The sequence below is a fragment of the Taeniopygia guttata genome, chromosome 5 (assembly GCF_048771995.1).
Source record: "Taeniopygia guttata chromosome 5, bTaeGut7.mat, whole genome shotgun sequence".
Classification (NCBI taxonomy): Eukaryota; Metazoa; Chordata; class Aves; order Passeriformes; family Estrildidae; genus Taeniopygia; species Taeniopygia guttata.
Genome location: NC_133030.1, coordinates 51135203 through 51152604, shown reverse-complemented (window position 1 = coordinate 51152604; position 17402 = coordinate 51135203). Strand labels below are relative to the sequence as shown.

At 35.6% G+C, this 17402-nt stretch overlaps 1 protein-coding gene across 7 annotated transcripts in view; it reads right to left on the bottom strand.

Moving 5' to 3' along the window:
• Nucleotides 1-319: 319 nt before the first annotated feature.
• The window catches only part of VRK1 (VRK serine/threonine kinase 1), a 49295-nt gene continuing 32212 nt past the window's right edge, over nt 320-17402 (bottom strand). For 5 of the 7 annotated variants that reach the window (XM_041716881.2, XM_030274947.4, XM_030274948.4 and 2 more), the window contains 4 exons: nt 16892-16950; nt 15872-16050; nt 11876-11969; nt 320-2001 (listed from right to left, as the gene is read on the bottom strand). In XM_041716881.2, coding sequence (XP_041572815.1) covers nt 1919-2001; nt 11876-11969; nt 15872-16050; nt 16892-16950 — 415 coding nt within the window. In that variant the 3' untranslated portion in view covers nt 320-1918. The remainder of the gene's footprint in view (nt 2002-11875; nt 11970-15871; nt 16051-16891; nt 16951-17402) is intronic. The other 2 variants (XR_012056490.1, XM_072930387.1) reach the window with 2 other exon arrangements.

Sequence of the window (17402 nt, the reverse complement as noted above, 5' to 3'; positions counted from 1 at the left end):
ATCACAGCCTTCCCTCCGCTCCTCCTGCCCGTCCCACGCTTTAAACACTACTGCAGTTACAGCAAGCTGGAGCCTGGGGCTTTGCAGAGCCTTCTGAGCAGAGAGAAGCCCTGAAACAACATTCACCTTGAATAAAAAGCACCTTTCCCTTCACAGAACACCTGCCAGAACATCTTTTTCCAGGACATTTTTGGGGTGGGAGGAGGTAAGGGTGGCTTATGAAATTCACACCTCAAAACATTCTTTTCAAATATATGGAAATAACTGTTTGTTCCATTTGGCTTTGGTGGTGTCAAAAGAAAACACACTGTTTGGAAACTTGGAAAGTAATCAAAGGAAGTTTACTGGTAAATAAGTTACTAAAAAAAACCAAAATGTCAGACAACTGAAGTACAAAAGAATGACATTAACTTCGAGTATGTGACAAGGAAGAGAATACAGTATGCCTTCCTGACAATAGCTATTCAGAACAGTGTAACATACTTTCTGAACAAAATGATTAAATGAAGTCATTAAAATGATAGTTTGATTTGAGGAGTTTTAAACATGAGAGAGGCTTTAGCAATCCTATTTTTACATCTGAAATGAAGAGAATGCTACACTTAAAGTTGTCAGCCATACTTTGCTAATACGCAGGAAAACGAACCTAACAGTCAACAGAAACGAGAAAGCACTTCTTAAATATGGTATTCCAGTTTTATTTCAAAACAACTCACTCCCTTGTTTCAAAACAAATTCTTCATTCATTCAACATTTCATGCTACAACATATTTACTTAATCCCATAAGCTGCTACTCAGACATTATACAAACAAGCAAGCTGGACATCCACACGAATACACTCTCACTGGCTCATATGGATTCCTTTCGGTTTGCCAAACTTTTGATTGCCCTGATGAGAATGTGCATGTTGCAGTAGATACATGAAAAGCAGCAGTGCTGAACTCCAGTTGAATTCACACTGGAATTCAACACTCTGTTTTGTGACTTATAACTCTGAAGAGAGGACTCAAAGCTAACCAAGGAAGTACTTGTACAAAAGGATTTGTAAGATTACATGTTCCTCAAGTACTAAAAAGGTAAACCATTATTGCTGTGGGAAGCAGATGTGAGATATTTCAGTGGAACTAGATCCTGCACAAAGTTATTTACAATTATATTCTAGTCTTTTCACTAATATAAAAAGAAAACCTGAGGGGATAGTTGAGAATAGACACTGGTTTTTGGTTGGTTCATTTCTTTGCCCTGGACCCTTTGTCTGAAATTCTGGTCTCTTTCTTTCCAGAGAAACTGTGAATAATTGGAAAAGTGATACAAACACAAATACTATGCAAAAAAATGGCTAAAATTCAGTACCTGTCTTCCGAAAAATTAAATGCATTTTACACAAACTACAATGGAAGGACATGATTTTTGCCTTATGTTCTGTTTTTAATTCAAACAGTTGAAATATATTTAAATGCTATTTCTGCTTTTTCAGACTTCATCTCAGTGTGCATTTAAGTGACTACCAATATGACTTTACTCAGAACTGTGAGAAATCAGATGCAACACTGCTATTTCTTATACAGTATCCATAATGAAACTATTAAATAAGGCTTTATCTCTACATTACAAAACAGGAAAAAAGCACTCTTCTTTAGTTTGCCTTTAAGACATGAATTCATGTATATAAAGAATAAAAATGCATCCCCACTCCAAAAGTTGGCAAAATTTTGCATTAGTATTTATGTGTACATAAATTATGCAAATATTTTAATAAAACATTTATTCTTCAAAAACAGGTACAAACAGCAATCCATGTTTTTACAGGATTCATCATTTAAAAAGGAAAGAAAAAGATTCCAGTGCTATCAACAACAACAAAAAAAATCAGAAATGAGCCACAGAGCAACCTAATTTGTTGCTCCATATATTATTTACTTCTGGACTCTCTTTCTGGTTGCTGTGCTTTTCTTGGGTTTTGGTGAGGTCATCTTCTGGGTTCTGGCAGCAATTGCATCTGCAATTCAAATAAAACAGAAAGACTGACAGTGTTAAATAAAATAACAAAAACAGATCACAAGATAAAACTTTCCATTTGTGAAAGGATAGCTGAACTCATATCATTCATTGAGCTTTAAGTGGGAATAGGTAATATGCCATGAACAGAGGAGAATATACAACTATTTCTGGGCACTGATCTTCTCCTAAAAAAACATGTTTTTCAGCTTAACTTCTCCAAGAGTATCATCACATGGAGTTGAGTCATTTTTTAGCTCATCTTCACCAAGAGAATTAGATCCTCTACAAAATCTACACCCCTCCTTCCTCCCCATGTGCCAACTTTGAGTTTTATAATGCTTTCCAGTATTAAGCTATTTTTTGGACCTTGTGCTAAGCTCATCTAGCTCTGGAGTCACAATTTAACCCCAGACAGTAACCATGCAGAGTTCATTCACTCACTCTCCCTCCCTTCCCAGTGGGAAGTGGAAGAGAATTGGAATAAGGAAAAAAGTCCCATGGGTTGAAATAGGAACAGTTTAATTATTACAATAAAGTAAAATATAATGAAAAAAGTCAAAAGAAAGATTAATTACCACACATGTAAAAAAACCCCAACCCACAAGTGACACACAATACAAAAGCTCATCACTCACTGACTGATGCCCAGCCTGCCCCCCAGCAGTAACTGGCCCCTCCCAGCCAACTCCCCCAGTTTATATAGTGCGTATGACATCCCATGGTATGGAATATCTCTCTGGCCAGTTTGGATCAGCTGGCCTGGCTGTGCTCCCTCCTGGCTTCTTGTGAAGCTCCTCATTGTCAGAGCACAGGAAACTGCAAAGTCCTTGACTTAGGGTAAGCACTGCTCAGCAACAGCCAAAACATCTGTGTTATCCACATTACTCTCATACTGAATCCAAAACACAGCACTTCACCAGCTACTACAAAGAAAATTAACTCTATCCCAGCTGAAACTAGGACACTTAGAAACAAAATTTTGATCTGGTATTCTCACAGTTTAGTGAAATGTGGCATCTCAGAGCATTTTGAGTGGAGTTTATACAAGGGGAGGTAGAAGGCACACAGGTGAAAAAGAAAGGAAGACTTCTGTTTGGCCATGTCAGCTGTTGAATCAGCTCAGCTTTCAGTGCAACTGTGCCTACAGATTCAAGGTATCTCTTGACAATATTTTATTAACAAAGGTAAGGAATAATCCCATCTAAATAAGATTCCTAGAAAACCTGGCAGGCAGGTTGTTCAAAGACACCATACCTAAAAGCAATAATAAAACCTCCCTGCACTTTGATTCTTGCCTGCCTACTACCAGGGAAAAGGAAGAAAACAAAACATCACTGCTCATTTCTGTGAATTCTATTCAACTGCAGTCACTTGGACAAAAAAAAAGTATACATTATGAAAATTTCTACCATTTGCATGTACAGTAACAATGAAATATTTTTCATCTCCTGGTCATGTAATTTTAAATTTTTTTTTCTTCTTAATCCTGAATTCCTCTTCTTAATCCTTAATTCCTGAATAGTTAGCATGCCTAACTATTTCATTTTTGCTTGTAAAACTATATATAATTCCACAATTCATGCCAAGTTTACAGGTAAAGAAAAGCAAAACTGAATTTCATAGAAGTCCTGAAGAAAGAAGCTGCTTGCTTAAGACAACAGCCTTTGAGCAGTGGGAGTCACTGATCATCAGTAAATTTGGGTGAGTCGAGGCAGAGAACAATGTAAAACAAAGCTTTACAAAAGAAACCCAGCAGTATTGTGTATAGTTCTGGGCTTTGTCCTACAAAAAAGGTCTGAGAAAAATGGGTAGAAAAAGTGGCTTCCACTTCAAAAACAAGAAGAAAACATTGAATTTAGCTAGTTTATCTGAAGAGAGTAAAAAAAAAGAAAAATGGGAGACATATGATGTGTAAAAAGTTGCTGCATAAAATGAGTGTGATTTTCATGTCCACAGTGGCTAGAACAACTACTAAGCTTAAGGGAAATTCATATCAGGTAACAAAAATATTAAAATATTCCCCCTTATTAAATCCTCTGTAATAGTAAGGACAGTTAAGTACTACAAGTGGTGTTGACCAGGGAAGTTTTAGAATAATCATACAGGTTTTAAGACAAAATATTAGCATCTATCAATATTAATACCAATATAAATCTATTAGACTGGTGTATAGAGCAGATCTCTTCTTGAGGTCCCTTCTCATCTTCCAATTCTACATACACTGTTTTTGAACCACACAAGGCTTACGACTAAGTGCTCAAGTTAAAAAAAAAATGAAGTTTTTATAAAGTTACAGAAGTTCCTTTGGGAAAAACAAAGCCACTACTTTCCTGTTTAAATTTTCTTCTTTGATAAAAAGGAGGATACTGAGACATTTGAAACATGAAAACACAGCAACAGCAGATAAAATCAGGTAGGATTTAGGTGACTTCTAAGTCACATCATAGGTTAGAATATTTGAACACAGAGATTTTAGACTGTTAACAAACATCAGGTAAGTGACAAATATCTAATAGCATGCTAGAAGTGAGCCAACTACATCACTTCCATATGCTGAATCTACACCTGACAAAGGCTAAGTACATGCCAGTCTCCAGATAATGGGCTGAAGAGTTCCAGAAATTGTAGCTCTTAAATCAAATTTGTAGTCATGACCATTGAATAAAACACATAACATCAAAAGAAGTAGTGGAGTACATTGATCAGACACTACAAGGTTTCCTTTCTCAAAAAGAACCCCAAACCTAATGTTTGTGCATACATGTGCACAATCTTACAGACACATTTTGCTCTATGTTTACCTCCTTAAGAAACAAAGGTCAGTAAATCTGGAGTGGTAGATGATGTGGTGGAGTTCTCTGGAAGAGATGCTCTCAACTGGCAGCCACTTGAATGAAGCTTAATCATCATTTATGTGCAGACATCCCATATGCCACAGCAGGACAGTGTTAGGACTGATGTTGCTTTAACACAGGCAACTACACACCTGTATTAAATTATTCCAAACATAAATATGTGAAATTGCCACAGATAACCTGAGAAGTGATAAGGTAGGAATGATCCTGTCCCTAATCTACAATCTTATATATGCCACTGCATCAGATCTCAGTGCAATAAATTATTCCTGAGAATAATTTTGTTACTAATTTAAGTAATAAATACATACTTGTGGTTTCCAAAGCAGCTAAACTTAGAACTGCCAGTTCTTCAAAATTCTTTCTGACCACAGTATCCCTCTTCTCTTGTAAAATGTGTTTCAGGTGTATTTCAGCTGTCTTTGGTGGTATCAAATAACCAGGTCATTTTGCTAGATGACTTTCTAGGAGACCTTTTTTCTTCAACTGCCCTTAAAAGGGTTCTACAGTCATCAGATTGAAAAAGAAAACAAGAAAATAGAACCCATACATTCGCTATTTACATATGGAAGGAATAAGAAAATAGTGTTGGAAGTTGAAGACTACATTAAGCAACCAGCTGCAAACATCAAATGGGAACTTAGGCCAGGCTGCAGGATTTAATGAGTTAAACACCAACATTCTCCAATCACTTTGGGCAGTTTGAATATGGTGCCAATGAAGATATACTTTTATTTTGAAGAAGATAAAAGACAAAATCTTCTTTTAAGAAGATTGTAAGAAGATGAAGTCTTCTTTTAAGAAGACTCTTCCTTCTTTTAAGGTAGAGTCCTCTGACAAGCTCTTTCCCAGTTCAGCCAGGCAACCCCTGCATAACTGAAAAAACCTGGTGAATAACACTTCTCAGACAAGCATTTTTTCAGTATTCTGAAGCTGCTGAAAAAATTGCAAGGGTAACAAATAGTAGTTGTGGTTAGTTGGCTTTTTCTGTTTTCACAGCAGCTCTTTTTCTACAAGAATTCAGAAATACAACTCAGGAAAAAAATGAGAGGCCAGAAGAATGCAAATATAGACTTGAATTTCGGTATATGTATGACTGTGGGGTAGGGATGAGAGAGAAAAGTCAGTGAAATTGTGGAATGGAGCTTAGCTTTAGCTCCTCTGTTCTGCCAAGTACTCCCTTTCCTGCAATAAATAAAGCAAATACTTTTCATATTCTCCTAAGGAAAAACATCAGAACACAAGAATCTATTATTTACGACTTTATGCCTGTATATTTCTTAAGAGATAACATCAAATACATAAGTGTTCTTTTAAAAATTTTCATATAAAATTGTTCCAGATGAAACTGAAACTGGTTTACTTCTATTTGCAAAAATTGCTTCACTGAAGATATTTCAAAACACAATTGTAGATAAACAGAAATCACTTGTCCCATGCAGCATGTGTCTGAAATGAACCTTCCTCTTTGCCACACAGCGATTTGCAGGATGAAGGCAGTTTAATTCAAAACATTACTTGCAATCTTGCAAAAGGTTAGTTCCCTGTAAAAATCTGAGTCACTGCAGTACGATTTTTCTTTCCTGTAGAAAAATTTCACTTGCAAATTTTCTATCTGAGTTTGAATTGCAATATTTGTTCAACATACTGCAATTCATCTTCAGGTCACAGAAAAACAACCAAAAAAGCAGACATAACTTTTTTTTCTTAAATTACTTAGTTCTACATGTAAAGTCATTATACAAAACCTTACACATGGAAAATTTTCGTTACAAGGCGTTTTGTTTTAATACTTTTTATTAGCAGCAAACACAAGAAAGTCCCATTAATAGTAAAAAGGGAACATAAATTACTGACATTTTAAATGTGTTTAAGTGCTAGAAATTATCTGAAAATATTATAAGAAACAAGTCTAAAATATAAAGGTAGTTTAAATAAGGAACTGTGTTCTAAGCACACACAGAAGTACACAGTAACACTCCCATCCTTTACATGTTGGACACAAATCACTTCATATTGTGTTTCAATATACTTAGTACAAAATACAGAAGTGAGTTTGTCAATATTTCGGGCACTGAAAACACTATTTCTCCACTTAGAACCCAGATCTTTCTGGTAATTTCTAGATAAAATATTGCAGCACATGTTTTTAACTTCTAAAATTGGACCACATAACTCTTGTACTAGAACATTTAACTTGCAACATTGCTGAGACAGGTAAGGGAAGGCTAAGAAGAGCACAGAAAGGGACAGATCTTTCAGTCACCAAGCACAGAGATGGATACACAGTTTTAGAATTTGTATCTACTTCCCCTGGAGTCTGTAACAGATAGTAGTCAATACCAAATCCTCCACAAGAAGGAAGAGATGTATTACACAATTAGAACTACTGTGCAGTACAAGTTCCACAGAAAATAAGTTTTTTAGGGTACAAGATTAAGAGATATTAAAAAAAAATCTACCTGCAATGTGGGCATTGGTACAGAGTAAAAAGACATGTAACAAGCTGCACCATAAAGAAGCTCAAAAAAGTTATGATTTGCTTTCTCCTAAAGTTTCATGACAAGGTGCATTTGTAAAAATGTGCCTAAGAGTACTTTACGTAATAAATCTTACTTGAATAAAGAGAAAAATATTTAAGACGATAACCCAAATACTGATTTATGCAATGCCATGCAAGGTAAATAAACATAAAGCTAACTACATATTAACTGAGAAATAATAATATTAAACCACCATTTTAGAATGTTCTTCTGATCAATCCATAAGTATAACTGCTTACATATTGGTGCTGTTCAATAGTTCTTTATTTATATTGCAGGAGTAACCAAAGACTCCAATTAAGGCCTTAACACAGTAGATGTTATCCAGAAATACAGACCTGCAAAATTCCCACCCTTAGTAGTACTGACTGTTTTAAAAGTATATTTAAAAATACAGTATTTTCACTGTCATATCTACTTTAGTATTTTTCTTTATATGCCCTAATTAATAAATCCCAAAAGTACTTTAGTATTTTTATTTGTATGTCCTAATTAATAAATCCCAAAACTGTTTTCAAAAATTCAGAACAGAAAATAAAATAGGCTATTCTAAAGAAATCCTGTATTGCTCTAATCCAATCTTCATTAACCCTGAGATTTAAAAATACCTGCTGGGGTAGTTGCTTTATTTCTGTTGTAGCTTTGAACTTAGGATTATTCACAAATTCTCATGAAATCCTTGTTTTTCCATCATTTATGAGATTTTCACTGAGGATGTCTGTCTATCTGCCTATTCCATCAAATTGATCAAAAATAAGCATGCTAGTCCTATCATATTATGCACTACACCCCTGCATGAGCATTGGTGGATATGGACAGTGTATGCCACAGTTTGGTATTCTGTTTTAACAGTATCATCACTTATAAGCCTCTATATTTTACTACTGTACACAAAGGCAGCTAGCACTAAAAATGGAGCCACTACAGAGGGGGGGAAAAAGGCTTCTCATTTAAATAGAAATCATCTCTTCTGACAGCATTTTTCCTGATGGAGATAGATTGGCTAATATAATACTTCAACATCATTCATATTACTTTATAAAGGATAGCTTGCAAAATTCCCCGTTTTCAGAAAAGACTATGGGTTCATTATGTCAGGGAAAAAAAAAAAAAAAGGAAAAGCTGATAACATGCTAATATAAATAAAAAATAATTTAAGAATTTCACCAAACATCAAGCAACTTATTTTGGAAGTCCAACACAGCTTGTTTCTCAAGGATTTTCTGAAATTCTGCTTCCAAATAATCACTTGACTGCTCCAGAAACACTGATGGCTGACAGGATTGGAGGAGAAGGCCTTTAACAATCTCATCTGATGTGGCCATTCTTACACTGAGAACAACTAAGGACAGCTGACAGCAGAAGCAAGAATTTCCAGATGACTGTCCTTTCTCAGTGCCATTCTTTCTTCTCCTACAAGTCTGGGGGCTCCCCAGCCCCAGCAGACTTCAATACTGGCAGACTTCCTATGGCCACTGAGCGCCTTAGGGTACTCAAAATGCCGCACAGCTGATCAGGATCTTTTGGGGACAACTAATCTTTTGGACTGGACAAGACAAACTGCATAGTCAGATGTGGTTAATGCTGATGAGCTGAACAGCAAGAGGCTGCACAGCTCTTCATGCTACTGCTTTCTGTTGAAACACAAAATGTTTTTTGAATACCTGAAGAGCAACCACCATTCCACCATATTTATGCTCCTTAGAAACCAACAATACAGAATTTCAACAACTTTTAAAGCATTCCTATATGACTCAACCTCAAATTGTACACCTAAGAGGTATCAAGAAAATATCCATTTTACTGAACTTCAGGATTTTTTTTAAGTCAGAGGAAAAACCATTTAATGGAGAAACAAGTCCATGCTAACACAAAACTAGTCAGATTTGGAAACACAGTTTTAAGTATTTCTATAATAATCAGCCCTTTTCAAACTATAAAAGTATCAGAATCAGAAAAGATGATGAAACAGTTGCCCTTTCCTTCAACACAGATTTATGAATCATGTAATAGTTGGTAAAGTTTTTAATTCCAAATTTGGAGAGAACCAAATGAGTAAATACACATATCACATTTCACCTGAAAGCATTTTATATACTCCTTCTACTTGGTATTCATTAAATTGAGTAGTGTAAAAAGGTGAAATTAGAGCCATTTCATCTCTAACTTTATTGAACTAGCAAGTTTTTCTCATTTAATCTTATGTTGAAAATCTATACAGCCTCCCAAATACCTTTACTTAGTCTCAAAAAACTCATTGTTTACAAAAAGCTGATGTTACCACCTGGATTGCAATTCTTCAAGTTATTTTCCATCTCCTTCTATAAGAATTTCAATTCACAATCCCAGGAAAAGGTAGTACAATATAAGGAAAGAAAGTATGTTCTGTGCATGTGTATCAAATCACAGACGATAGTCAACTGTATTATGTATTTTGTTTAAAAGTGTTAAATTATATCTAAAATGCTAAAACTGCACCAGCATCATGTAAGATCATTCTATTGCTTTGAAAGAAAGTATAATCCAATTAATACTTTTTCAGCTACTGACAGACTAGAGAATTTATAATAAATTGAAATCAGTAAGTAAATACACATTCAAAAAAGAAAAATAATCACTGGTCTTAATGAATAAAATTCTCTAATACGAACAGCTGAAAATGACCAAAGTAGAGTCACCTCCTGGAATAACATTAGCTTCACTGCTTGTACTTGGTGCCACACAGTTTGAGTAAGTATACCAGCGTAAATCCAGAACTCACCAGTATTATTACTGTCTTTGAAAGCTTACAGTTTCCCATCCTGCAACACTCCATCAAACAGTTTTTAAACAAGATCTGTTTTAGGGTAGACTTCAGTCCTACTGTTTTATTTTTAGACTATTTGACCACAGACAACATCTGGTATTTTACTTAAAATTATAAATCAAAAATTCTTTAGGAAAAATATCTTTGCTATTACTTGAATTCAGTTCATATTTACATAAAGGTACTACAAGGCTGGATCCATAAAGCAGTTTAACTGGACATTCACCACCAGCTTTCCCTACATAGATCTATTGAAGATTTCTCACATTGGATTTTCAATGATTCTACTTTATCTGTCCATGACTTTTTCCATACTGCACTGAAATTATGCCAAATGATATTGAAATAATAGCTTCAGCATTTTCTATCCTTATAGATAATCTTTTCCTTGACTTTAAACATGCTTGCATTTGGAAGCTGCAGCTGTTAGCCCTTGGCTTTAACACTCTGTGCAGAGGAACCCTGAGGAGTCAGCATGTTCTAATAGTGGACTGGACAAGACAGGAGGACAAAAATGAGAATGTGCAGAGAATGAACGATGGCAAATGAAAATAAATTGGTTCAGCTACCAGTTTTTATCGCCTAACAATTCCACCAGGTTTGGGCACTACTTAATTAGGGTATAATCCTTTCTTACATAGAAAGTTGAAATATTTTAACTTTATTAAATAAAGTTAATATAAAAAGATCAAAAGCACTTGAACTGCTAAAGGTTCTGTTGGGTATTTTATGTGGCTGGGTTTTGGTAAGTTGAGGTCAGCTTCAGGGCTAGCCTCTGTGGGGAGAGGCCAGCTGCTCTCCTGTGCCTGACACAGCCCTTTCCAGCTGGCTCCAGTACAAACCCACTGTAGGCCAAAGCTTCAAAACAAGCCCACTGCAGGCCAAAGCTGAGCCAAATTTGTTTGCGGCACCTCTGAGGAAAGATTTAAGAAAGGATAAAAAAAAATCACTGGAGAGGTAGAAAGGGAGTAGCAGTGCAGAGAGCAGAGTGGGAAAGAGCAGAGTGGGAAAGAGCAGAGTGGGAAAGAGCAGAGTGGGAAAGAGCAGAGTGGGAAAGAGCAGACAGAACACCTAAGTCAGAGGTGGAAGTGGTATTCGATTGCCCTAGAGCACATAGTCCCTGTAGCTCAGGAAGGACTCAGAACAGAGGAGATATCCCCTGCAACTCATGTGAGAGCCCAACCTGGAAAAAAATAGCTATTTCCTGAAAAAACTGGGCCACATTTTTTTTTTTTCCCAACTGCAACCCAAAAGAGAGAGCCCACACTGGAGGAGGGGGAAATGGATGAAGGAGCAGCAGAGACCACAGCACATTTCCCCTCTAGGACCCTGCAGTGAACAAGAAGAGTGGCCGAGTTTAGGGTGAAATAGTTACGTTGAGCTTGTGGGAAGGGGAAGGAAAAGTGTTTTAATGTTTGTTGCTATGCAAATTTATTTTAAATTTGCAATATATTACATTTATTTTCCTCAAGTTGAGTCTGGTTTGCCCAAAACAGTAAATAGTAAAATATTTCTTCATCTTTGTTTTAATTAATAGGTTTTCTCATCCTATTTTCTCCTTCTGTCCCACTGAGGAGGGGAGCAAGTAGCTGTGTGAGGGTCTGGACTTTAGCCAAGGTATCCTGCCACACCAGTACATGTGACTTTCAGAACAATCGTTTGACTTACTAGAAGTAGCAGCTTTCTTTTTCTTTGGACTTCCTTGATCTTCCATTTTTGCCTCAGTACTCTCACTGGCTGCAGCTGCCGCCTGTCTTCTTTTCTGAAGGAGAAAAAAAAAAAAAAAAAGGCAGTTGAACTCAAGAGCAGAAAAGACCATGTAAGGCAGAAAATATCCTCACAAAATATCTCCTTATTTTATATTATAAAATGTCTCCAGTCACAGAAAAAATGCATTCCTGTATTAACACAAGAACACCGGTACTAAGCCATACACAGTTTGAAACAACAGTTCCCCAAGCTGCAGACCACTTTAGCAGTTGAAATCTTGATTTAGGAAAACATGAGGTGTTGTGATCATACCTGGGTTTTTTTTTATCTTACACTGAATAAATGTTACAAAAGGAACAATCTGAAAAACTTAAAGAACACATAACATTTTATCCCAAGTTCATATTAATTGGGTTTTCTAAAATAATTACACCACATTAAATTCAAGTTCGTTTGGATCCTTGCTTCTTAAGGCTTTCTTTGCACAGGTCAAAAGCAGCTAATATTCACTGACAGTACTTTATTTTTTTTAAATAGCAACCATGGGTTCTGTTCCAAAGAGAGGTATTTGGAAAATCTGAACTCTATTCAAGGTACATTATCTTAAAACCTCTAAATGGATAGAACTCTTACTATCTGAGCATTACCATTAATCTTACTACTGCAAAGTATTCCTGAAGTAGTTATGCAAAATTATTGTTTTAAAGCCATGATTTTTGCAAAAGATGAAGCGACCTGCATCAGGCATACATGAAAAGCATAGAACACTGGAGGAGTTTTACTTTTCCTTTTCTTTATTTATTTTTTTTAATTGTGTGAGACTAAAGCTTTACTAATACAGCTTTAAAAGTGGCTACAACTTCACACAGCTCACAGGAGAAGGGGAGAGTGCATTGCATCTTTCCTTTCCAAAGTGTTGCTTCATGATTACCATCTAAACCCTGCTGGGCTGAACAGATTGGTTCGATAATTACATACAATAACTGCAGTGGGCAGGTAACCCTCAGCTGGCACAGGGCAGCTCCCCTGTGAGAACTTCCATATGCAAACTGCACTGATGGAGTGCATTAGGTACATCTTTCCTGCCGGTGCACAGGCCTGATTACCGCCAGCCAAGACTCCAAGGTTAGCATGTCAGCAGATTTGTGATGCATTAGGCAGGAATAAACACAGACACTTTTGTTCATTCTGACCAAAATTAAGGAGGACTATTTCAGCACTGTACTGCTTTTATATGAGAGATAATGCATTCCTCCCAACTGTACTAGGAAACATTTTAAATGCTCATCAGAAAAACAGATATTCAATACATATTACACAAAAGCAAAATACATTTATCTTGTTTCCAAGCTTATTTAATAAAAAGTGGTTTCTTAATCTTGATGCAGGTGAATTACATAGCAGTAGAAATCAGGCAGCATTCATCTGACAAAAGCAACACCTGCACAACTGAACCTGAACATTAGAAGGAACCACAAATCAGTAAGATCTGTTTTTTTTCCAGGCTACTTTACTCCCAATATTTTCCAGACACTCTTCAGCACTGAACAACAGTAAAATGTGGTCCTTGCTCTAAATAATTTAGTCAAGAGCTTGAAATACTCCCTTCAATACATGGTACTGCTAGCTTCTCATTTGTCTAGAACTACTACAGAATACCACACTCTCAAACTAGCATGTTTACTATACCAAAAGAAAAAAAAAAAGGAAAAACCTCGAGCACAGCTGTGGAATATGTTTCATTTACTCATACATCTGGGGAAACTTGAGACATGACATAGAAAATAAAATGCTAACTTTTAATACAGCAAACATCTGTGACTTTTACCCAATACTGAGAATGACTGCAATTCCAGAACAACCATGTTTATATGTAACTAATAAATGCCCACCATGGCTCAATTAGCTGATAGCACAGGAGAATCCTACATGTTAAGAATATATTTACACAGAAGCTAGAAATATTATCTCCTAGCTATGAAACACCATAACTTCAGAACATCAAATAACACTGTTTTAAGAAAATATTATGGTAGATTGCACCAAAAGAAATGAAGAATAGGTGGGCTAAGACCTGCTGTGATTAAAAGATCAGTAGAGATAAAATGTCATAGATATTTTGTGTCAGAGGTCACAGTCTTCTCAAGGGTGGATACCAGACTGTGCTTTTCTTTTTCAAATTAGGCATTAAGCATGCCAAACAAAATTCAGCACATGACAGAAGATCCTGGCTTTCAGAGGCAAAATGCTATTGATCAATGGCAAATTATCTTTACGGAGAGTAGTTTTAATGAAGTTTGGAATTTGAAGGTTATCTTTAAAACACTAAGTCATCTTCTACCCTAGCCTATATTGCAAGGCCTACAAAACCCAACATAGAAGGAAGAGTCATCTGTCCTGGTGTTTGGTTAAAAGGAAGAAGGTTATGATGTCCATCAATCTTATTCTGTCTAGCCACTCTAGCAGTAGCTGGCATGAAGTAGCATCAAGTCCACTGAAATATGAAACAGACAGCTGAAAACACTTACTCAAGCGGGCCAGTAGCACTCCCTGTTTTATCTAAGTGCTTCATATTTGTGACAAGTGAGTAAGCTGACCATGTATATGGTTCTCAAAGTATATTAAAAAAAAAAAAAAAACCAATGGAAAGGCTTACTTCTATCTGATTGTCAAGAGGTAGAGAACCTATGAAAAAGGATTATCCTACCCTTTGGTAGTCCTGACTGATACAGGCTAAAAAAACCAAGATTTTTGAAGTTTTTATTCCATTGCAAATGTGCACCAGACATCTCTGCTGGACAAGGACGTTACAGGTCACAGATGTTGGCTCTGCAGCAGGCCAACTTACTCAGCAAAGAAACCAGCCAACCATTAAAGACAGATTATTTTTTCCCCAAAATACATGTCTCAAGCCATATCAAACCACAGGGGGAACAGAACTTATACTATCAAACTCTACTTTTGGAGGGACCTTTACACTAAGTTCAGCAGAAAATGTAAGTATAGAGGCCAGAGCTGTATGATTTTAGCCAAAATACTAATTACTGGGTAAAAAGATCTAAGAAATGCTGAACATACATCTTCAGAAGACTTTAGAATCCTACAGGGATTTTTTTCCTGCTTTTCTCCCATCTTTAACACACTGCTGATCATGTCAGTAAGCAAGCAATATACTTGTACTATTATCCTGTATTATAATTTTTATTTCCCTGGTTCATGCTAAAGGAACCAGTAAACTGCCCGGCTGCTATTAAGAAATGTAAATAAAGAAGTAATAAATGCAGTTTGAAGTAGAAGATGATAATTACTGTCCCATTATGTGACCACCTTTTTATGGGTATAAGCTGCTTTAACATACACTTTCCCTAAAGCTTAAAAAGTCCTTAATGCTGTATTCAAATTGAAATTCAAGTCCAGAGTTTAAGTCTTCTTAAATACAAGGAAGAAAATACCCCTAGCCTACCAATACAGTTAAGACTCACAAATAACATATTAGATCAGAGAAATCAATATGTGAATTCCAGAATCAAACACTTGGCATAAAGATGTATACTTAAAACTAAGCTTTGAACTAGTCATGGAAGGGAAACTAATACGAAACAAAAACTAGACTAATCTTACATGTACTTTGATTCATCTGGATTTTTACCAATTTAAAGAAATAAGTAAATTAACCAAATTAATGTTCAAACATCATTATATCTAGGTATAAAAAATTTGTTATCTAAGGTACTATCTACTATGAAAGAACCTCATAAATAAACATCATTCTGTATTAAGTTTTATTAACAATTAGTTAAGTTTAATTAAAAAAATAATGTGTGTAACTAGGACTTAAACATTTCACTATTTAATTATTTGCTACTGTATTAAGTTATGACACCTACTTCCAACATCACTAACTCTTACTCAACCAAATGAAATAAAAGATGACATGAATTTTTAAAGTAAAACCTTTTGCACGGGTTTTCTTTGAACGTCTCCATTCTCTGCCAAGCCAAAGTCAAGCACACCATCATCTTTTTGTCCAATGGCCTTGAGACCTTGCAGAAGTATTTCTCGGAAATGCTGATAAGCAGGTTTCTCTTCATAACTGAGTACCTTCACCTTTTCCATATATTTGGCTATTTCATCTAAAGAAACGGCACCTCCAATTAATTTCTATTTGAAAACATTTTAATCATTCATTTTTACTACAAAAGAGACAGAAATTATGCATGCACTACTTATGCTATTCTTGAAATGGTTATTTATAAACTCATAATAATTATGTCTTTACTACACATTTTAGAAAAAAATTATACCAAGGTTCATTACCCAGTGATGACAGCATCACTGTTTTTTACATGTTTATTGCAATGAAGAAAACAGTCAGTCGTAAAAAACCCTAATAGGCCAATTTTCACCAACGAATGCTTATTTACACAGAATTTCTTATGTCTATATTTAAAAATGTGGAAAAGCAAATTCAATGTTATCTCAGAACTTCATCAGTTCAAGACTGAAACATATACTAAATAATACATTAAACATTAGACCACTGACAAAACAAACAAGTCACACTTGAATGAGAAAACTCTTCTGATCACCAGGAATAGCTGAAAATAACTAAATAGTAAGATCCCAGGAAAGTGTGTTTCTAATAGATCAGTTTAAAAAAAATAAATAATGTACTCAGCAAATTACCTGTGCCAAATAGGAACAATCTATACTTCAAGACTGCACTACTTCTTAAATTTCCATATCTAAAATTCAGTTGCAAAAAATGAATTTACACATTTCATGTTTGAATGAAATGAATACTGTGCTTAACCAGAAACAGTGTGTCTGTAGTGTACTAACTGCAGCCAAAATAAGAGTCTAGACGTATCTTAAGCAACAATCTAATTCATGCCACTTTGTTGTTCCTGATTGAAAGGAAGAATTAAAACAGGTAAAAAGTTCAGTAAGTAAGTATTTTAAAATTGCTCTTACCTGGTTTATTTTTCCCAGGAAAGCATTTGTCCATCAAAATTGAAATATTATCTCTACAACTGAAAAACAAAATTAGTCAAAACCACTGTTTCTTTTGAATTTTCAATCTTGTCCTGTTCTGATAAACTATTTAAGTACCCAGTTTGGGCCACTGTCAGATACAAGAAACACTACTGTATAAGCCGCTGTTATGACTTAGTATAGACATTTGTGGGTGTGCAGCACATTTGAGAACCTGATGAATGCCAGATGGGCCATCTGAAACAGGTTTTGATTCTCAAAAGCAAGCAGAAGACTGAAGAAAAAGAACTGGTCCATTTTCAACCTTCACATACTGATCCTAAGAAAGCCAAATTACTAATATTTGTTAATGAGAAAGAAACTGCTGTGCTGGGACAGCTCTCTTCATATTAAATATGTGGCAAGAGAAGGCTGATCTGGGCTGAGGGAAGATGAAGGCATGTTGACATTGGGGCTGAAGGACAAAATGAAAAATAATTTTAAAATCCCG